At 44.7% G+C, this 23,147-nt stretch overlaps 1 protein-coding gene across 4 annotated transcripts in view; it reads right to left on the bottom strand.

Moving 5' to 3' along the window:
* The window catches only part of Spata18 (spermatogenesis associated 18), a 28,531-nt gene extending 8,652 nt beyond the window's left edge, over positions 1-19,879 (bottom strand). For all 4 annotated transcript variants that reach the window (XR_015046942.1, XR_015046941.1, XM_021163255.3 and 1 more), the window contains exons 1-8: positions 19,569-19,879; positions 12,971-13,076; positions 12,727-12,842; positions 11,258-11,364; positions 5,430-5,525; positions 3,670-3,876; positions 2,657-2,957; positions 1,044-1,205 (exon numbers count right to left, since the gene is read on the bottom strand). Coding sequence is in view for 2 of the 4 variants with exons in the window: in XM_021163255.3 (XP_021018914.1) it covers positions 1,044-1,205; positions 2,657-2,957; positions 3,670-3,876; positions 5,430-5,525; positions 11,258-11,364; positions 12,727-12,842; positions 12,971-13,076; positions 19,569-19,655 (1,182 nt within the window). In the remaining 2 variants the exon portion in view is untranslated. The remainder of the gene's footprint in view (positions 1-1,043; positions 1,206-2,656; positions 2,958-3,669; positions 3,877-5,429; positions 5,526-11,257; positions 11,365-12,726; positions 12,843-12,970; positions 13,077-19,568) is intronic.
* Positions 19,880-23,147: the final 3,268 nt, after the last annotated feature.

Here is a 23,147-nt window from a genome sequence, read left to right as displayed (position 1 = left end):
CAGCCTCCCTACACTGTAAGATGAGCAAAATAGCTTGCTTGTGATTAAGTGCTTACTACGCATCAAGACTCAGTGCTAAACAAATGGCCCACCTCCTTTCATTGACCCTGCCCAGTAATTCTGAGGGACAAAGATCTCTATGCTTCCTTTCAGAGATTAGAAAGCCAGAGCTTTAAATTCCTGTGGAAGGAGACAAAGCAGCCACGTGGCAAAGTCAAGATAATTTCCCAGAGCCCTTTCTCTTAATCACTAAGACAGTTCAGGACTGGAGAGATGGTCTGGTAATTAGGAGCACTGGCCACTCTTCTCAAGGACCCAGGTTCAATTGCCAGCACCCCCATGACAGTTCACAGCTTTCCTCAACTTCCATGGACTCTGGCATCCTCATACAGATATAATACGTGCAGGCAAATGTACATAAGATAAAAATAAATAAACTATGTTTAAAAAGAACAAAGATAAATCGACTCCCAACCGCAAAGACCCACCTAAAGGATATGACTATGGAGCTCAGAACATTTTTCTGTGAGATGTCTACGTAAGAGTCTAAAGGAGTGACCCAGTGAATAAAGCACCTGCTTGCAGGCATGAGGACCCATGTTCCAATCCCAACCCACGCATAAATTCAGGGTGGCCATGGCAACCTGTCTTGGTACTAAAGAAGCAGAGACTGGGGAGTCCCCAAGACAGCCTGGCTAGTACCCCAATCAGCAAGCTCACATTCAACAAGAGACTTGCCTTAGTAGTTAAAGTGGAGCATAATCAAAGGAGACACCCAGTGTCAACAGCTGGCCTCTACAGATGTGTGCACACCCTCACAGATACATGCAACACACAAACACATACCACACTTGCAGATACATGCACAAAAGAAAAAAGAAAGCAGCCAACAGGGACCAGTGCTTCAAGGTAGATTGAATGTTTTCCTCTTCCGCTGCATACAAGTAATATCAAACCTATAGATGGATGGATTCCCGAGTTATCAGTATTCAGTATGTCCTCATCAGTCACATGTCCCTCCTCACAAGAGACGGAAGACTTACATTGACACTGCTTTGAGAGTCATACAGGTCCAGGTGACAAACAATGTATTCAGAGACTGTGGTCTCAAAGTCAGTATTAGAACCCACGTTCGATGGCGACAGCATCTTCCTCACCCGGATCTTGAAATGCCTGAATGCCATTTTAGCTACATGAAATGCCTCCTGCACAGGAAAACACAGCAGGTTAATCGGATGTGGAGAGGAGAAGAAAAGGCCCAGAGAAAGGACCCAGGAAGAGTTCAAAATGCACCACCATGGCAGTGTTTAGACAACTAAACGCAGTTGGTCAAACGTGGCTTTGACCTGTGCGGTAATACGACTGCCCATTTTTAAAAGTATGTAGAAATATACATGACAATCCACTAATTGTAAGACAAGGGATCCTTGTGTTGGTAACTCTGAGGGCCATGAACAGGACAATGCAGACCCAAGGATGTAAGTCCTGTATATACTACGCATCACCACCACCTCCAGACCCAAGGATGTAAGTCCTATATATACTACACATCACCACCACCACCACCACCTCCGCCCCTGCCCCTCCCCACAGCAATGTAGTGGTGCTGGCCAAGACATCAAGAGAAAACAATTCATCCCAGATTCCTGTTACAAACTCGGTAAGCCTTTATCTCATACCTGTTATGCAGTATTTACTGGTAGAACTTGGTATCTCAAGGAAAACATGGTCTCTAAACTCATACAGCTTTAACCAAATTAATAAGGGACCCTGAGTTACAGAAATCAGGCTCTTATGAAATGCTGAATTTACCATTCAGGGTTAGGCTTCACTGGCTACCATCTCTCTCACTCAATATTTTTACCACACCCCTTTAAAAGTATAAAACCATTCTTCATGCTTAGTTCTTAGGCACAAGCCAGATGCTTTAGGAACAAGCCAGATGTGGCCCATACTTGGCTGTTGCTTGACATAGATGAATAAAGCCAGGATTTCTAATATGTCTGCTCTCATATTAACACAATGTTTTGTTTAGTTTAGTTTAATTTAGTTTAGTTTAGTTTTGTTTTGTTTTCATGTTTATTCTTATAATGGGATCTTCAGATGCCATCCTCCCATAGGACAAATGTATTCACTTTGGAAACCAAGGATTATATTTTAAGTCTCTTTTAAATTTGTGAAAATCGAATAGCTGACAACGTTTACCAGCTTTAGTGACTCAGGAATAACTTAAGTTGAAGAGTGGGCTAACTTATCCTCTAGTTTCCCAAGACTGGCAGAAGACCAATAAGTAATAATCATTTAAAGCAGTAGCCCTACTGTGTGCTCGTGTAGTCATATCCCGTAAAAGGCATGCTATCCATCAATTTAACATGGACACATTTGATATAGTCTTGTGTGATGAATAGGGCAATAGATGTCTGAGCAACATAAGCGTTAATATATGTATACAATATTTTTAACAGTCATGAAAAACCAAATAGCTCCCAAATATATATATAATGGAAGAATGGGAGGAAAAGAAGGGAGATACGAAACTGATGGGGAGACGGGAATCCTCCCTCCACAGTGATTTCAGGATGCACCAGCCTTTTAAGGTTGCACCGTTCACTTTGTGATCTCCCACCGCCTCAAGGACTGCAGATGTCGCATTTACCACTGTGGCGATGTAAATGATCCGCTGCACCGTCTCTGCCCTGTCGATGCAACGCCTCAGCAAGCACTGAGCATCCAGACGGGCTTGGGAATAGGCGTCGCTGAATCGGGACAGGAGAGCAGCTTTGCGAGCCACGCTGGACATTTTGGAACGGTTTGGGGACGGGCTTCTGATCTTGGCCACTGTGGTGCAGGGGCTATTGGACCGACTGTGGCTGCGGCTGCGACTGTGGCTGTGGCTACGGCTGCGACCACGACGGTGGCTGCGGGTGCCTGTGCTAGGAGATGGGCTCCTGGCAGACCTGTGGTTGTGGAGTAACAAGAATCAGCAGGGCAAGACCGATTCCTTCTTCCCTTCTTCCTGGACTTCTTAAACAAGTATTCTTCTCCACACATATTTCACAAACGCTAGCACCATACAACCTCATACATGGGGGGGGGGGGGGGCGGTGTCTGGCGGGATTATCTCTCCACTAGGCCTGTGGAAGGCAGGAGGACTGCATTTTTGTCTCCAAAGACTTCAAAGGCCCCCAGAAATCAGAAACAATACATCATATTTACCCAGTGAATTAGAATTCACAAAGCCCTTTCCTTGAGAATACCTCAATTTATATTTTTAGTCACCCTGTGTCTCTAGCTTTGAGTGTTAGTCATTTCTCAAAGGGGAAACCAGAAACCCTCGATGACCATCTAGAGGCAACTCCTGCAGCAAGGGCCAAAGTTAGCACTGAAGTCAGATGCTAGGGTTTCTTGAACTAACACAGCATCCAAGAACTTCCGGGACCTTGTGATTGAACCTGGACTGCTATCAAGACAAGTCAGAACTCTCTGCCATTTTTTTTCTGGATAGAAAGATGCAGTTCCAGAAGGCCACCCCTTTACAAATGGGAGCTTCCCAGGCCACCGGGGGCTTGATTCCACTCTCGTACTCTCTGGCTGTGCAGACTTACTACTAACTCAGAAAGAAAAAAAAAAATCAGAAGGAATGAAAGGGTCCACAAGAGTTTGTCAGACCTTCCCTGGAGACCACTTTTCTCAGCAGACAGGACAGCTATCTCTTCCTTCAGATTTTGCAGATGTTTCTCATAGTTGGACACCACGTCTTGGGGCCGTTGGTCCTGAGTTCGTTTGGTTGATCGATGATCACTTTTTAAGGCCTCAGAGCGACGGTTCTCCGAGGTTTTGTGGCGGGCGTCCTCCTGAGCTTGGAGAGATTTGAGCCTAACAAAGAGGGAAAGGTAGACGTGAGAAGGAAAGGAAATAGAAGAGAGGGAAGGGAATATGTTTTCTACAAAGTGGGGGAGGGGAACAAAAAAAAAGGAAGAAAGAGAAGGAAGAGAACAACTGTCTCCAGTCAGCGTGTCATCGTCACATAGGTAAACAAACTCTCTAGGAAATATGTGTGAACGCGTACAATAAGCAAAGAACGAAATTGCAGAGACAGGGACCCTACCCACTTCTACAGCTTACTGGGGATTGGGGGGAAGCTTCCTAAAGAAAGGCTATTCCTGTGGGTCCCCTGAGGACATAGGAGTGTTTCACAGGGAGACTCATCTTTGTTGACCAAAACTCCAAAATCCATTGACCTTCAAAACTTAGGCCAACAACACTGGGATGAGGCCTTCTTCCCACCAGCTCATTTCTTGAACAGAGTGTGAAGGGAGATTATGCAAGACTAGCTGGAGTTACGGACTTACTGGAGCATGAAGATAAAAATGTTACAAATAAAATCAGCATCCACATTAAGATCCAAAGAGGTGCGACCACTGTATAACAGAAGCAAAAGCCCTGAGGACCTGTAGTGACAAAACTGACCACTGAGGAAGAGGGGAGAAAAGAGCAGGGACTGGTTTGGATGGAGAGAAGTCAGAAGCACTGAGGCATTTAAAGGTGCATGAGAAACAACAGACAGCTGGGTGATATCACTCACAAATTCAAGATGGTGTGTCAACCAGGATGTAAGAGGTCAAAATGAGGGGCCAGGGAGGAAAGAAGTAGGAACCACAACAGCATCCTGGTAAGCCTACAGAGTGTTCTAGAACAAACTAACCCTGGGACATGTATGGAGACTAAATTAAGCTAAAATATGTGTGGCAATCATCAAAAGGTGCATATGTGTGTGCATATAAATATACCTCCGACTTGTTCCTTTGGAGGTAGGAGGGGGACATCAAAGTTAAGATTCAAGGGAATCAAAATTAAGAGAAGATAAAGGACTCGTGCTCAATGTTCCTCTGTAAAAATAATCAATAGGAACTTTAGGAACTAGTCTGGAGTCTAAATTAAGATTTAACAAAAGTTTATCCCAATGTTGCATGCATTGTTGAAAGTTAGTACCCAAGAAAGTGTCCAACATGGGGGGAAAAAAAAGACTAAAACAATTGAAAATGATAAACCTATTTGAAACTGTCTTCAGCATTACTTTTTTCTCAGTGATCAAACAAAATAATGTAAAATAAAAATGTAGAGTCCAAACCCATAGAGCCTCCACACTGCTCTTTGGTGTTTTGAAATATTGTTTGTAAGAAAGAGCAAGTAGAGAACCATAAGATCCACCAAAGTGGTGGGGCTTCAGGTTCCTGGGTACTATGCTACACTTTAGAAATTTCTCACAGTCAGTAAGACATGCTTGTAGTGGGAAAAATATTCATAAAAGCCCTGCCTCGTTTGCAGGGGGGGGAATTTTCATATTGTAATAAATGACTGAAAAGCTAAAGTCAATGTCTCAGTAGCAGCTGCAAGAATTCTATAGGGTTGTTTTCTTTTTTTCTTACTGCTTTTTTAGCTGGTTTATCTCCTCCTCTGCAGCCAGGAGGGATATGGTTGATCCGTTCTTGGCTCCTTCAAGACTCTTTCCACTTTCAGCCAGACTGTAAGAAAAATCAGTAACTAAAAATCTTTCCAAATTGGCAGAGGGATAGGTTTTTCTAGGGAACTTCTGACCTGTGTTATAAATTTCCCTTAAACAACATCAGATTCTCAGTCCTCAGACCATTGCAAACAGTCTGATGGACTGGGACAGAAACATGCTATCATCCCTTGCTTGGTCAAACACAGAGTACAGAGCTAGTCGCTAAAAGCCTGTGGTATCTATCAGCATCACATGTTGAAGGATAGATAAATGCTCAACTCATCTATGTCATCTCCTCTTCCCATCCAGTCCCCAGGTAGCTTCTCTGTGTAAGATCTCCATTTTATACGGTATACCAGTTCCTATTCTTGCTGTTTTTCATTATGGGGCTGTCGCAGGATTTCCCCTGTCTAATTACAGTAGGGCAGCGGGAGGCCTGCGATTGGACAGGGAAAAGGGAGGCGGAGCTAAGAGTTGCAGAGACAGAGAGCATCTCCGGACAGAGAAGGAGGAAGGCCAACATGGAAGCAGACTTGAACCAGCGCGGCTTTAACCAGCCACAGGTACTTATGATATCATAAAAGTTAGAATATCGGGATAATTTGTCTAATCTAAGTGGGCAACTTTTATCACTATCAATTGGTTCTGAAATTATTGTATTGGCATCTTGTGTATTGATACATAAATCTGATTGGTTAATTATAAACTTCAAGAGTTTTGTTTCTACCAGGTAGATGGGTGTTGTGGCGGCTAACCGTGGGATGGACGGTTGTTGAGTGGCAACAAGAGGTACTTGGGAGCTCTGGTCCTGCAGACCGGTAGAGACAGAGCCAGCTGGGCCGCAGCGGGGCGAGAGTTGCCGGCACATGTGCGGTAACGTGCTAGGCATTTTTTTTTTTAATATTTCCCGCAACACGGGGCTGCATTTATTTTTCTAGTACGTTTTCAACATAAAAATAGGCACTCATCCATTATGGTGATTAATTCTTGTGTCCAACCTGACTGTATTAAGAAACACTTTGGTGAAGTACACGTTTCGAGGTATGTTTATGAAGATATTTTCAGAGAAGATTAACTAGAAAGGGGAGAGAATGACCTTTAACAGAGTCAGGAGTGTCCTGTGGGCTAACTAAAGGTGGGGAAAGAGAGCCACTGAAGGCCAGCACTCTCCTCTCTCTACTTCCTGATCTGTGAAGACATGAACAAGCAGCCGCCAAATGCCTCCCATGCCTTATCCTTCCATCATGCCTTCCTGTCTGTGATGGACTGTAACGCCCTAAAGCATGAGCCAATATAAACATTTTCCACTAAGTTTCATCTTTTCGGGTGCACTGGTTAGTTTATGTCACCTTGCCAAAAGCCAGAGTCATTTGGGAAGACAGAACTTCCATTGAGAATATACTCCCACCAGGTTGCTCTTTGATGGCCCTGCTTACTGCAGGCAGTGCCACCCTTAGGCAGGTAGGTGCTATAGAAAGCAGGCTGAGCAAGCTATGAGGAGCAAGCCAATAAGAACCATTCCTCCATGGCCTCTGTATCAGCTCCTGCTGTTAGGTACCGTGTGTGTTCCTGTCCTGACTTCCCTAGATGATGGACTTCAAGTTGTAAGATGAAATAAACCCTTTCCTCCCAGCCAACAAGAAATCCTGGGTATGTTAATACAAATTCATTTGAAAGGAGAATGCAAGAGAAGACAAGACTTTCAAGACAAGGCCCCACAAAAAAACAGCTGAACGTGAGAGTGCTTTCATTTTCTGCTGAGTTCAGCTGAGAAGGCACCATGGCTCAAGGGTGCAGGTTACATCTCAAGGTGGTGGGAGAATTTGGTGTTAGCCACATGGTGCTGGTTTGGTTTGGTACTGGTATGGCAGGCATGCAAGATGCAAGAATGAGCAAGGCATAGAGGTTTATACCAAGGATCCAGAAAACCAGTGAGAGCAGGCAATGTGTATATATCAAGGTTGGTCTGTCTGCGTGAAGCTCCGGAGTGCACTGTGCACAAAACTGTGAAGGTGCAGCTCACATTGCAGTGAAGACCCCAGAATATGAGAGATGCCAGAAAAATGGGGCTACCTTCTTAAAACCACGGGAACCTAGATGATCCCTCAAGAATGCCAGATGCCACACATGGAGCCTCAGAGTTTGGTTTGGAATCGCTAGGTCTGCCTTGCTTCTATCTGGTCTTCCTTTTTTTTTTTTCCTATACTTCAGCTCATACCCTTAAGGAATGAGTCTGTTTACTGTGTCACTATCTACTGAAGTCATTGGACTTGCTTCTTTGTTTTATATGGGTCAATGAAATTCCTTGAGTCTCAGAGAACACTTTGAACTCGGGCTTCTGAACAATTCCAGAACTCTTAAGACTCCAGGGACTCTTAGAGAAGAACTGAATGAATTTTGCACTTTGAGAGCATCTTGAGACCATGGAAGCCAGGATAAAACATTATGATTTCAAGTGGTGAGCTTGGGCATCAGGCTGGCTAGAGTTGGATTGGTGATGGTTGGTTTTTAAAATTCTCTTTTTCTACAAATGTGTGAGCACCCGTGCATGTCCCCATGCATGTGTGGAGGTCACAGGACAACTTGTGAAAGTCATTTCAGTCCTTCTACAATGATTCCAGGTATGGAGCTTAGGTTATCGGGCTTGTCAGAAAACACTCTCTAACTACTGAGCCATCTTGCCAGTCTCATGACACTTAAATTTAATGTCAACTTGATAGACTGAGAAGCATCCAAGGTATCGCTCTTTTAGGAGCTTGTCTGCGAAGGTGCTTCCAGAGTCCATCAACTAAGAGAGGAAGATACTCTCTAATGTGGGCACCACCACCAAACACTCCTGGGGAACAGAGGAAAAGGAAAAAGCCAGCACCACACCAACATTCCTCTTTTTCTGCTTCAGTCTCCCAGTATATGAGCAAGCAGTGTTCTGCTTCCACAGGCAGGAGGTGATCCTGCCACGCTGATTCCCTGCCACGGTGGAATGCACCTCCTTGCCTCCGAACCACCTTGCCTCCATGACATTGCATTTTGTTAGCTATTTGGTCACAGCAAGGAGAAAAGTAGTTCACACACCCACATAGCCCGTGGATCTGTGCCACTGATTTCCACCACTTTCTAAGCACAATGTTCTAAATAGCTTGGTCCGAATTAGTATCCAGGGCCTTCTTGTCTTCCATCAAGCCACATCCTCTTTCTCTGACTAGAGAATTTACATTTAGTGAGTAAAAGTGAGCTACACAACATCGGCGGAAGAACAGTGGTTCTCTATGGAGCTGCCCTGGTATAGGAAGGCATCCCGAGTTCACAGAGGGTCCGTGACATCTCTGACTTACCTTCAGACAGAGAGAGATACATTCTTGAGCTAGAAACTGTTTTAGTCAGGTTAATGTATTTTATTTAAATGATTTGTGGCGGATTATTTCTTTTTCGTTTTTTTTTTTCTTTTCTTTTTTTTTTCTTTTTAGCAAATTTCTGAGATAAAGGATACTCAGACTCCATGTTTTGGGAGATCTTAAATAACAGAATAAGAACCAAAGAAGTGTTTAAACAAAACTAAGCAAGATAAGAACATGTCTGGAAGGGAAACTAGTCACTCAGAAGTGATCAAGAAAATGAGGCTCGAGAAAATGACAGGTGTGTGGGTGTGCGAGGTTTCAAAAGCCCAAGCCAATCCCAGTGTCTCTCTCACTTCCTGCCGCCTGTGAATCCAGATGTGGAACTCTTAGGTACTTTTCCAGCACCATGCCTACCTGTGTGTCGCCATGTTCTCCACTACGATGACCATGGACTAAACCTCTGAAACTGTAAACCAACCCTACTTTCCCTTATAACAGTTCACAGCTATACAGTACTGGCTAAGACAACCCAGTTTCCTGGTCCTGTCACTCATTAAGAGTGGTGCGAGACCCATTCAACTCACAAAAGGGAAGTAGGAAATCCCAGCCCCATCTTTACTGGCAGACATCAAGACTCAACCAATTCTCGAAGCTTTCCTTTATAATTAGAGAGAACATAGAACCTTCGTCACTTGAAGCAACTGCCAGCTAACAGAACCAGACAAGCCCCAATTCAGAAGCCAGCCGTAAGACACTAGTGCCCAGAGGGGAACAAGGCCACAAGGACCACAGGGCAATACAAGACCCCAAGTGGCACACCTTCAGGATGCCCAAGAATAGAGCAGGGAGAGAGTCCCATAAGAGGCAAGCCATCTCAGAAGGGAAATGGCTCTTGGAACTTAGTAGACACTTTATACAAAGAGGATTATAATAAACAAGATAAACCCATGCCACCTATAAATGGGGGATGGAGGGGTCAGCTAACATGGGTCGAAACCCATCAGAGTCCTTTGGAGGGACTCAGCTTTGGTGTGTGTACATTTGCCTGCTGCATAGATGTATGTAGAGGTATAAGCTCACAAAAGCATGTCTGTCTGGATCAAGTGTGTCAAAATGCGGACAGAGTGAACTAACATGACTTTTGCACCTTTACATTTCTATTTCTACATATTTGAGAAGAAAATTTTTATTGTTTTTTTTTTCACGTAGAAAGAAAAAAATGGGAATTTCATCAGAGAAAAAGATGGAGAGAGACACACTATTCCACCCCTGACTTCCTCGCTGTCCTGTCTATGGTAGGAATGAAATGGACGCTGGGGATTGAGTTTTTTTTGGGTTTTGTTGCTGTTTTAGTTAAGCATGTTGAATGGTGTCTCATATAAATTGCTTACCTTCTTCGAATTCAGACCCAAAGTGTGAAATTTCTTTGCAGTGATTCCAGAAGCTTATCCTGACACTGTTATTTCTGCTGCCTGGCATTGCTTAACTTTATTATATTGTATATTAGATTATATATATTATATGTAATATATAATAGCTAGTTATTCCAAGATATAAATGTTCCCTTAAAAGAGGATTATAGATAGACACTGTGATGATCATTGTTTATCATCTCGGCAGGATCTAAGAGATAAATCATATGAATGGTGGTATATGCGTTTGTATCTTATCTCTATCTCTTGGGAGGCAGAGGTAGATGGATCTCTGAGTTTAAGGCCAGCCTTGGTCTACATCTTGTCAAAAAAAAAAAAAAAACCCACAAAAACCTAGGATGTAAGGCATGCCTGTGAGGGATTATCTAGATTAGGGTGAGCTGAAGAGGGAAGAAGTAACCACCAGACTAAATGGAACGGGAGACGGGAGCTGTGCCCAGCGTTCATCTCTGCTGCTTAACTGTGGGTGCAGAGTGAGCAACTGCTCTCTGATTCAGCCACCAGGCCTCCTCTGCTGACATGGACTGTACTCCTCAAACTGAGCTGAAATAAACCCATTCTCCCTTACACTGCTTAAGCTGGTTCTTGTTAGATATTCTATCTCAGCACAGAGAACAGTAACTGGTAAGGTGTCTCTGTCCCACTTACAGTTCCCAACTGTCCACTTTGCTTCACCTTTTCCCCTTAATCCTCCTCCTTCTGCACACTCTCTGATGACTAACAGATTGGTATCTAATGATCTTTATTTAAAATATGAGCTGTCAAGGAAACAATACAGACAGACATGAAGAAGAGACACTGTGTATGTGTCTATGTCTATGTATGTATATGTATATATATATATATATATATACACACATGCACATGAACTTATTTGCAAACACCCACATTTTACATAACCCATTGTTCTCTTTCCACACTTAAAAAGTAATTAATTTTAGAACAATTCTGTTTGAAAAAAAGATAACTTGCATTCCTCTTACTCGTCTTGAACCTGGGTTGGTTGAGTCTCTAAGAACGATTCATTGTCTGATTGATGTTGGTCCTGATCCAGAGAATTGTCTCTGTTTTTACTTCTAAGTTGGAAATCCTGGGAAGAAAAAGAAAGTAATACAGACATTGAAAAATGACAGGGACCAGAACATTGTGCTAAGCGAAAGAAGCCATCCACAAAAGAGCATGGCTCCTTTTGTGTGAACTTCCACAGCAGAAACCCTCAGTCCAGAATGACAGAAACCAGAACAGTGGCTGCTTCGAAGGTGGCACAGGGCAAGCTAGGAACGGGGCGGGGGTGACAAAGGGGACACTGATGATTTACAGATCAGTCCAGGAATGAGTTTTGTGTGTGTTCCTTGTTCAAAACGCATCTGCTGTGGGCTTTGCTGAATATAAATTACAACTTGATTTTAAATGAGGTCTTTAAAACACCATTCTATACCATCTCTAGGCCCAGAATAGAAAAAAAGAGTTTGAAGCACAGTCCTAACCTCTGTACCCAGAATAACACCCACAGGAAATAAAACTTTCCTCAAAAAATATTAACAACTGGTATCTCTAGGTAGAGAGAAATCTTACCAAGTGCCAGGTTCTCTGCAAAAAGAGAGGTCTGTTTTGTTTCTGTATACCTACCACATGTTTAAAAATTGGGAACCTACCATTAAATTGGCAAAATTATTGTCCCCTTTTGGCCAGTAAGTATATGTAAACATAAAAATTTACAACTTTCCCAAGATGTGCATAGAGTATGGGTTTCTCTCCAGTTTGGCTCAATCCTTCAGCTACTGCTTCTTGGTCAGAACAGACCACTTTAACTACTTCCGTTTTTTAGAAGGAATCTATACAAGCCCATTTAAACATTTGGAAGCAAAACTACTCCCCACCATGGGATACAGTATAGCTATCCTGTCTCTCTCAAGAGTACACAGGTTGGAAGCTTGAGCCCTGGTGTAGCCAGGTGATACTTAGGACCTGATGGGAAAAGCAATTAGAACATGGAAGGCCAGACATTCTCACGGGACTCTGGCTGGTTCCCAAGAGAGTTATTGAAGGAACGAGCCTACCTCTTCCCACGTTTTGGTTTCCTGTCTTGCCATGTGATCACTCCCTTCCATACACACTGCCACCAGTGTAAGGCTGTCTCCTGTGGGATGCTCCCTGGAGTCCGCACGGTGCTGCTTGGTCTTTCAGACTCCGAGAGTGTAAAGGAAATACACTTAATTGTGTACATCAGCCACCCTGGAGGAGCTTGTTGTCACAATAGGAAACGTAATAGGACAGATACCTTAATTACAATGTATACTGTCTTTCCAGTGTGGGAAGTTTAGATGATGTCTAAAAGCTAACACTGACCATTGAAAGTTACCAGTGAGGACCCAGTGAGGACACTTTGCTTGGTTGTCCCATCTTGAAAGTTTCAGTTTCATTGTGCTGTGTGGTCCTTGGGCATCCCTACCTGTGTAGCACACATCTCAGACTCAGCCGTTTTCCCCATGTTGACAGAACTGAAGGAAGTCTGCAGCAAGGGCAAGAGGCGACACTTGATTGTCTCCACGCCTTCATTATTTCCCCCTAAGAGAATGAAAAGGAAAGATCAGTAGGGGTTGATGGGGAGAGATCTCAGCCAGAGGACACACACACACACACACTTAGAGCAAACAGAAGAGGATAAGGGTGGGGGAAGCAGAAGCTGCTCTCACCTTCTTGGGCTGTCACTGTGAGGATCCCAAAGAGCTGTGCCTGCACTTTAGCAACTTGTTCGATGAGTTCGATGCAATAATTTAGATTTTGATCACAGGAGTTTGTCTGTAATGTCGAAACAGAAGATATCAGTACAGTATGGTTTCCGGAACCCACTGCAAATAGGCAAGAGCCTGTGTGATCCAGGGGCTACCAAGTTCTGACAGGCTCTGACAGAGACAGCTGGGTACCACCAAAATATAGTGCCCTGGACACATGACCAGGATTGAACTGTGTGGCCCACACAGCTTTAGAACTGAATTCAATTCATGGTCTGGAAAGTGATGTGTACTATGACCAGGTCTGACAGAGAAAAATCTCCCCAGAAATCTTGTTTATAGATTCCAGATCTGTCCATTAAATGCAGTGGAAGCATGGTAAATCTCTAAGGGGAGAGAGGAGTGTGGACCCTCAAGACACGCCCTCCACAAACACTGGCACTGAACTGACAACTGGCCATGAAGGCTGTTTTGTGGGTGTGTGAGCCACTGAGGTTTGAGGAATTATGTTCATAGCAATGATTCTACTGAGTAGAATTCTGAAAGAAAAAAAATAAATCCCCTTATGAACTGAAGACACCGTTTACACCACAATACACACTGCTGACTTGTCTGCTTCACCGATTAATTCGTCGTGTGCTTAAAATGGAGTTTCTAACATTATATGCAGAGTCTACAACTCCTCCTTTAACATCAAGAAGATACTCTGCTAGGCAAGGGATGCAGTGGGGAGCAAGACAAAAGGAAGCCCACATCTACCAGCTGAAAACCAATGGCAGGGAGTAGGAGGGGCATCAAGTCCACTGAAGAGCCGCCATCTTGGAAAGCTAGGGAAAGTTCTGAAGTCTGTGAATGAAATAAGACAACTAGAGAGTTTGGTGAGGAACAGGGGGCCATATTGGATAAGGCATCCTTTCAGGAGTAACCAAGAAACACTAGAAGGCCATGTGGGCCTCTTAGTTTATATTCAGCTTTGATCATTATTTAATGTTCACAGCTAAACCTCAAACTGATGCCAACACTGGAAAAAAGGAACAGAACCACAAGCAAGCAATAAATCCTGTGGGTTCAAACTACATAGATTTATGTCAGAAGTTATCCAAACTTGCTGAATGGGCCTATTTTCCCATATGGAAGAAATGGTAATGCCCTGCAGTGTGTTAGGAAAAAGAATCTAAACAAACTATACCCAGCTCTTCAAGAAGCAGAAGGCAGCTGTGAGATGGTATGTAGCATTGAAAGGAGTTGGGGCTTAGGAATCAGGCAACCCTGGGCTCCAATCCCGTTCTCCACTGATAAAATGAGTTATTTTAAGAAAGAACATTTAAACGAGATGCTCTGCATCCTCAGATTTAGGAAGCAATGAACTTTCTCAGCCTTCTTCAAGCATAGATCTTAAGTTACAAGTGTGTCCGTGGCATCCCACTACCTACTTACATGCTGTGCCTGGTATCCAAAGGAGAGTTTGTGTACACACCTCAAATATTCAACCAGGATATCCCAAGACATGCTACAACATGCCCAGCTCCCCACGCAGAGCATTGCATAATTACACATTCTCAAGACAGCCCCACCATCTGATAAACAGAGAAAAGGTAGGAATTAAAATGCACTCTGTCCAGAGCACAGAGTCTCCAGATTCATCCATTCATAAGTCCCAGACTCCTAGTCTACCTAGAGCCTTGGACTAGCAGCCCCCCAACCCCCCGTGCCAAAGTTACTTTTAAAATTAAGCATGTTGACTTGGATGAACTCAGCAGCTGGTGAAGTGAATGGAGAATGAGAGGCAAATGGCCATCCCAGACTAGACCAATCAAGTGTTCTGTGTAGGCAGAAACAAGGGGCTGAACGAAAGCAGCTCTGGAGATGAGGAAGGGAAAGAGAAATGGGGTGAGGAGGAGAAGGGGAGACAAGGGAGGGCATTTCAAAAGACAGAGCAGCAAGCAACAGTAAGGGTATATCACGAGAATGTGCCTCCTTTATTCAAAGACAGACAGCCTGAACTGGCCACAAGAAGGTTCTGGGTTTGGTCCACTTAATGAAAACACCAACAGGGCAAACAAGGGCCTGACAAGGTCACGGGTGCTCCTTGCTTTACAAAACTCATTGAAGAGACAGATCTTGTAGATTTCACGTCATACTGAGTCTAGAGGAGAGGTAGAGTGTGTACAACAGCGACTGGGTGTTGGGATGGAGTAGGAGAGTAAGTCTGAAGGGGAGGTCAGGTTGACAGATGTTGAAGGATGTAGCCATGGACTCCATCATTAACCATATCTATATCAACCAAGATCCCATTGATGCTTAGCATTACATAAGGGCAATGAGTTTGGCCTTGGCGGTTCAGGGTCCCAGCAGGACCCTCAGATGGAAACAGAAATGTCTTATGAGAGTCTCTAGCTGAGCCTCTATTCCCTCTCAACACATATACTTTACAGGATGATCCTTAAAATAATCCAATACCTTGGCTACCTTTACCATCGGAGACTCAACAAAGCAGGAAAGTGAAGTTAGGTCATTTGAAGGGAGGATAGCTCACCTGGGCACAAGCTCAGCATTTGAGAGATGCTTCCTACCACAACTCGAGAGGCAGGATTGGGGGTGTGGCTTTCGATGGGAGAGAGTGGAAGCCCATGGAAGTGAGCTCACAGGGAAAAAACAAGATGGGGAGAGCACACTCAGGTCAAGAAGGAGGACCATCTTGCTGGGTCAGAAGTGGGGTGAGGAAAAAAGGACAGTAAAGAGCAAAACTGATGGTGAGAAAGAAGAAGAAGAAGAAGAAGAAGAAGAAGAAGAAGAAGAAGAAGAAGAAGAAGAAGAAGAAGAAGAAGAAGAAGAAGAAGAAGAAGAGGAGGAGGAGGAGGAAGAAGAGGAAGAAGAGGAAGAAGAGGAAGAGGGAGGAGGAGGAGGAGGAGGAGGAAAAGATGAAGACAGAGAAGCTGAGGGTGGTTCTGAAAAAGGAAGAGGTCTCCACTATGGTGTATCATGTACTTGCCCTCTCTGCCACTCCTCAGCTGCCTGACAATAAGACTGGAGCCATAGCACTATGGTTATATGACATTTCTCTTACTAGCACCCCTATACAATATAGTGGTCCCACAGCATCATTCAGTTTGGGTAAGTCTACATTGCAGAGCTCAACCGAGCTATCCTCCCTTCAAATGACTTGGCTCACAGAGTCAGCCAAGGATGCCTTTCTCAAAAGGTACTCTCATCATTAAGTGAAGCATAACCATGTGTCTGGCAAAAAAGGACAATGAAGGAGAGCAATGTGTCTTTGGAGAGCAGTACAAGTTTGCTTCCTTCCCTTGCAGCCCTTCTAAGTGGCACATAAGATACCTGCTACGTTCTCACAAGGTGAACAGAACCAGAGATGAAGAGCACCCCTGGGTCTGTTCAAAAGAAACATTTTCACACTGGGACCTTGAGATTGGAAGACTTGTTCATTCCTAAGCTTGACCTGACAGTAAAGCGGTAGCAAGAAAGATAATGTTCTCTACAAGTTTAGTGCTTAGATTGCCTCCTGAAGACCGTGTTAGTCTACTGACTAGGGAGTGGATACAATGGGAAGGGAGTCTGTTGGAATACACCATAGCAACATTGACAGACGTCAACCACAAATTCTATACCAAACATAAGGCACACCTCAGTAAATTCTCCTTTTGTGTGGTGATATTTAATACCATGTTTTTAACACTTATCTTTAATGTAAGAGAAGAGCAATACGGAGAGAACTCATCTTATATTACCAGCTTTCCCGTCAGCCTCACTCATAAATTATATGTCCCAATCTTTCTTGGGGCTAGGGCCCCGTTGAGAGAATGTGTGCCTGCCATGCAAAAAGCCCTGCCTCTATCACTAGCAGCTCATAAACAGTGCATAATGGCTCACACTTGTAATCCCAGGGCATGAGTGGGGAAAACAGGCACATTAGAAATTCAAGTTCATTTCTAGCTACATAATTAACTTTGAGGCCAGCCTGGGCTACATGTCCTTTTATTAAAACAAACAAACAAACAAAAAACAAATTTTCTGAATTATAATGTCCTTGTATGTATTATTTTACTTTTAAAAATATTGTTTATACCAAGATATGGTGGTGTATGCCTGTAAACTCAACACACTCAAGAGGCTGAGGCAGAGTGATTGCAAGTTAGAGGCTAACCCAGGATATAACAAGACCCTGTCTCACAAAACAAAACAAAACAAAACAAAACAAAACAAAACAAAACAAAACAAAACAAAACAAAACAAAACAACTGGTCATCTATCCTATCTTGAGGATATGCTATAAAGGATAGCATATTTACCATTTGCTACTATAATTATAGAACACACTTCTTCAGAGTCAAGACTTGGCAGAAATAACTCAGGTTAACTCCTTAGTCCACAGAACTTTGAGGGAAAATGGAAGTATCTCAGAAGGAGGAGGGATTCAGGCCAGGGCTGACCTACTGGAGGTACTCTAACATAAGGTGAATTTCACATGACATCTTCAAGCAGCAATTGTCATTAGAATTCAGGTCTGCACATAAGGTGATTCATGCCTTTTACAGAAGTGGCCTATAAAATATACAGATGTACCATAATTTTCAGGTGGTTAAACTACATGCTCTCACATGAACCTTAAGGGTCATTCTTGATGTCTTTCATCTTGTCTGCTTAATATGTCAGGCTGATTCATTCGAACATTCTGTTGCCTCAAGTATCACCACAAGTTCCAAACCCTTTTTCTAGAGATTCCCATTTCCCCATCATAAGACAACTAGAACGGCCTGTATACACCTAACCCTAAGTGGTTTTCTTTCTGCATTATGCTCTCAGAGTCCCTTTATGGCCCTCAAACAAAGGTTGAACTCCCAAAGACACCCCTCAAAGCCCTCTGGCATCTGCCCCCAACCCTCCACCTTCTCAGCTTCATCAGGTGTCGATCCTCCCAGCCCCCACCAATCCTAAATCTTGCACATGAGGCTTCCTCTACCCTTCCTTCTCTTCTGCAGATTGAGACTCATCATTAAGATTCAGCTCTATTAGGGATGGACAGATGGCTTCACTGGCTGCTCTAGTGAAGACCCTGGTTTGGTTCTCAGCACTTACAGGACAGCTCACAGCCATTTCTAACTCTGGTTTCAAGGGACCTGGTGTCCTCTTCTGATCTCTGCAAGCACTGCACAGGTGATAGATACACAGGCAAAACACCCATGCACATAAAATAAATGTTTTTAATTAAAAATATAGCTTCCAGTGCTAATAATCCCCACATCTAGTACAGACAGGCACACCAAATGCTCTGAAAAGAAAAGAAGCCTGTCGAAGAACACAGTGGTGAGTGCAATGGTGGGGCTCCCCAAATCAAGATGAAGAGGACCAGAGAAGGAACCTCATGCAGCAAAGCTAACTCAGGCATTAGCCCAAGTCATCCTTAGTTGGGAAAACCTGAAAGTGTGCATTGTGCTTAGAATTAATCTGAGCCATTTACGTACTTTCTTTTAACGTTTCCCACTGGAGGATGGCTTTAACTGTGTTCATGATTCTAAAGGATTATACATGGCTTGTTTTTTTTCTTAAGTTAATTCTAGCTAAGCCAATAGGAATAGACACTGCAAAATTAACCTTCCAAACCAACACAGTTTACAGCTTTTTAATAAATATAGTCTTCTACAACTAACATTATTAACAACTAGAGTTTGCTGTAGGGAATATACATCTAAAGGTTTAAGTCGAAATTCCCTGGTACTAATAAAAACCTCTTTGGGGGATTACAGGACTGTCCTTAGCAACGGATCCAAATCGAAACTACACATAACAAGATATGGGATACGTTCAGATGTAAATTCAGAAACAAGATGATCTAGATTATTTAAAAATGAGACCTAGAAAGTAAGTTTACATATTGTTTAATCCAATCCCAACAATGGAACAGATAAGGTGCTAAGACCCAGAGTGGCTAGGAAACGTTATTTGGCTAGTTGTAGCCACATAGAGATGGAGAACCTAACCGTCTCTGTGCTGACTGCTCCCCGCCTGGGTAAAACTCAGAGCCTCCTCTTGAAGACACCCAAAGTTCATCAAAGAGACCCAAGTTCAACATGCAGCTGTTGAAACACCGCTGAAGTGGCATTCATGAAGTTTGGAGTGTGCTTCTGAGTGTGACAGTATGCGGGTGACACAGTAATTTCTTACAAAAGCCTTGCCAGCACCTCCTGGAAGTTGCCCTGCTACCCTAATAGCCATGCTGACCAGCGGGCAAACAAAAAGTGCAACCTTTACAAGTGTCCCTTTTCCTTAATAGCACCCAGGTGTACGGAAAGTTCACTCCGGGAATCCCTAAAAAGGCAAGGAGGGGGAATGGGAGTGGCTGGCAGCTCTAAGCTACCCTTCTGTTGCTAGGGCCGCGGGTGTCCAAGGTTACCGAATACTGGTTAGCGCTCTAAGGCTAGAGTCACCCCACCACCGACAGAGGTGGGATTTTCTTCTTTGACCTGGGTAGGAGTCTGAGATCCCCGTTAGGGTCCCAAGAGCGGTGGGGTTGTGAGCCCTAGGATCTCCCACCCTGACTCACGTTGTAGTCATTCACCCAGTAGGTGACTTTATCCTGCAGTGCTTGTAAAGATTCGCTTTTGGCCAGCTTCTTCAGGCTTTCTGCCATCGCGCGCTTTTTCGCGCTTCCGACTCGGGGAGATCTAGTAGTAGAGGGGATGAGGGAGTGGGTGGCTTAGGCTGGACGACTGGGTGATGTAGCTTAAGGGTGTTATCTTCCACACAGGCTCAGAACGCGGCTGGAGTGTCCATCCTCCCGCTCGGGTCGGACCGGGCAGGTCCCCCCTGCCCGGCGCGCTGTTCTGGCTCCCCCGCAGCGGCCTGCCGACCAGGCCATAAATACCCCGGCGATTATTAAACAAACCTTGACGTGGCGGCCGGCTGCCAGGGACCCGCGGCTAGCGTCGGAGCAACGCCCCGCCCCCCACTCCTCGCTCTGAGCCGGGGGACCTTGGGGACCCACCCCTACCGCGACCTCCTCCCACCCCCACCCCCCACCCCCCACCCCCCCGCCGTGGCGTAACGAAGGCACAGAAGCTGTCGAAACTCCGGCTTGTGCTAAGCTCTGGAGGACATCCAGACCCTGGGGTGGGGGGTGGGGGACTGCTGTTGGACCCTGCTCTGGGAAACCGCAGGACACCTAACTTGGGGCTGCACCCTGCTCTGGGAGGCAGTGCGTGCGTAGGAAAGCAAGTTAACTTGGTGAAAATTTTGAGTAGACTTTTTGGCAACCACTTCCTTGGCCCTTTCTTTATTCCTCCACCCATAGTGCCTTTAATTCTCCATTTGTGAAATTAGGACTCCAATGTCCGTTTTTACTACTTTCATTTTGGGCTTTGTGCCCTCCTCCTCCTCCGTGGGTCTGTCCGTTGGTTTGTACTGTACAGAAAGACACACAGCTACTGGGCGGGATCCTCGCCCCGACTTCCAGGTCTTCCTCAGCGTGGGGAGGTGCAAGCCTGTGTTGTGTGGGAAGTGGGGGTGGGCGGGTGCCATGACACTCGTGTCTTACTGTTCGCTGTGTCAGGGACTTGTATTGCTGTTCAGAGGAAATCTAGCCTCTGTTCCATTTGCACGAAAATGCTTTTAAAAACAGAGTTGCCACAATGCTAGGATTTCCCAGTCCGAGAAGTGGTTGTCATGCAAGCTTGAGGTCCTGAGTGGATCCACGGGAGACATGGGGAGGTTTTGGGGAGTTGTTTTGCTTGCTTGGGGTTTTTTGTTTGTTTGTTTGTTTATTTTAAATCCGGGCTCTGAGACAGGAGATTCCCTGGGACTGCTGGCCACTTGGTCTAGATGATTCCTGAGCTCTCGGTTCAGGCAGAGATCCTGTATCAAGAAAATAAGGTGAAGAGATTAAAACAATATCTGGCCTCCACACAAGTACAGAGAGAAAGGGGGAAGGGGAGGGGAGGGGAAGAGAGAGGAGGGAAGGGGGAGGAGAGGAAGGGGAGGGGAAGAAAGAGGAGAGGGGGGAGGGGAGGGGGAGGAGAGGGGAGGTGAAGGAATGAAAGGGGAGGGAGGGGAAGGAGAGGAGAGGAGGAGAGGAGAGGGGAGGGAGGGAGAGGGGAGGGGGAGAGGGGGGAGGGGAAGGGAGAAAATTATGGTAAAAGCAGAATAATACAAGATAAAATCCTGAATATCAAATGGGTGTCATAGTGAACTGGTATAATTCCAGTTAAACTAAGACTGCTGTGAGAATTAGAGACATCGCAAGCACACAGCACCCTCCAAATGCGTCAGAAGGGGAAAAACTTCAAAACATCATTAGACCTGACTAACACTACCCTTGTGGTTAATTCTGTGAATTGGTTCTCATTTTTAAAAATCATTTATTTACTTATTTATATATTTATGCTCCATATTTTATACCCCTCCCGGTCCACCCTTTGACTGTCCCACATCCCACACTTCCTCCCCAACCCCCTGTCTCCACAAAGACTGTTCCTACCCTCTCCCTCCCCAACCCCACCAGACCTCTAAACTCCCTGGTGCCTCCAGTCTCTTGGGGGTTAGGTACATCTTCTCTGACCAAACCGGGACCCAGCAGTCCTCTGCTGTATATGTGTTGGGGGCCTCATATCAGCTAGTATATGCTGCCTGTTTGGTGGTCCAGTGTTTGAGAGATATTGGGCATCCAGGTTAGTTGAGACTGCTGGTCCTCCTTACAGGGTCACCCTCCTCCTCAGCTTCTTCCAGCTTTACCTTAATTCAACCACAGGGCTCAGCAGCTTCTGTCCATTGATTGGTTAGGTGCAAATATCTGCCTCTGACTCTTTTGGCTGCTTGTTGGGTTTTTCAGAGGGCAGTTATGCTGGGTCGGAGGGATGGCTCAGAGGTTAAGAGCATTGGCTGTTCTTGACGAGGACCTGAGTTTGGTTCCCTACACATGTTTGGTGGTTCATAACTGTAACTCCAGTCCTAGGGGGTCTAACAGCCTCTTCTGACCTCCACCAGCACCAGGCATGCAGGTGGTACATATACATATCTGCAGGGAAAACATTCATACACGTATAATATCAAATCTTAGAAAACAACAGCAGCCAAAAGACACATTGGCAATGGAGAACAAGTGGGTGACCTGTCAGTAACACCTCAGCAACAAGGAATCCAAGGAGAGGAGACCCATTTTCAGACAGTCAAGGTCCATCCGACTTAAGAAAAATCCATTATTAAAGTACCTATGTGGAGACATGTTAAAAAAAAAAAAAAGCAAGGTGGGGCTTCTTATCTGCTTAGAATCTGGAGTGCCAGGCAGCTCTGGAAGACATTTAATAAGTTCCATTATTGTGAGTGATTGAGACTGACACAAGATTAGAAACAGAGAACCTCGTAGCGCTAATCAGCGTATGGGGGCTTTGAAGAGAATGTGACATTTGGTGGGTTCTTGGGGGACACAAAGGAGTATAGCTGTCAGAGAAAAAGGAAACGACTTGAGCATCGTGAATAGTGAGGCACAGGAACCCAGGAGCAGTCAAAAGCCTTATTGTCAAAGTTGATAAATGGGACCAGAGCCAAGCTATCACCCAGACACCGCCGATTCTCAAACCTGTGGGTTGTAATTTATATAGTCTTCCTGACTAAAATGCAGGTTCGTCCCAGTGATAGAGCCAGGCAGTTTTAGCAGTTGGGGAAGAAGACAGGACCACATAGATACAGCTTATATCCGAAATCAGGCATGAGAGAGGGGGAAGGTTGGGAGACATTTGCTGTGTGTCAGAGTATTTAACTCCACAGCCAGCCAGCCATCCGAAGTAGGCGAAGCAGGGAAGTTGAGCAAAATGACCCAGCACCTGGAGAGAAAAAGCTGAATCAGACATCTCCCTTGGGTGGCCTAGGGTACTTTGTAGAAACTACTCATGATCTGAGAAGTTCTTGAACTTAGGACGCTACTCATTCTATTGTTTTCAACTTAATCGGTGCAGAGAGCAACCAACGTGCACCTGAGTGTCTCCTGGTGCTCACTGTGAGTCAAGTTAGGTTCCTAAGGACCTAATATAGTCTCCAATATTATATGGACAATCTGCCTCTAATGCCTCAAAGAAAGTGCCAGACTTGACTTCACAGTCTTCCGGAGGAGTTGAGGGGGAAGAGACTAGTT

Source organism: Mus caroli, unplaced genomic scaffold, assembly GCF_978045245.1.
Source record: "Mus caroli unplaced genomic scaffold, Mus_caroli_1 scaffold_4, whole genome shotgun sequence".
NCBI classification, from domain to species: domain Eukaryota; kingdom Metazoa; phylum Chordata; class Mammalia; order Rodentia; family Muridae; genus Mus; species Mus caroli.
Note: the sequence above shows the minus strand (reverse complement) of the source record. Positions and strands in the feature narration are given on the sequence as shown.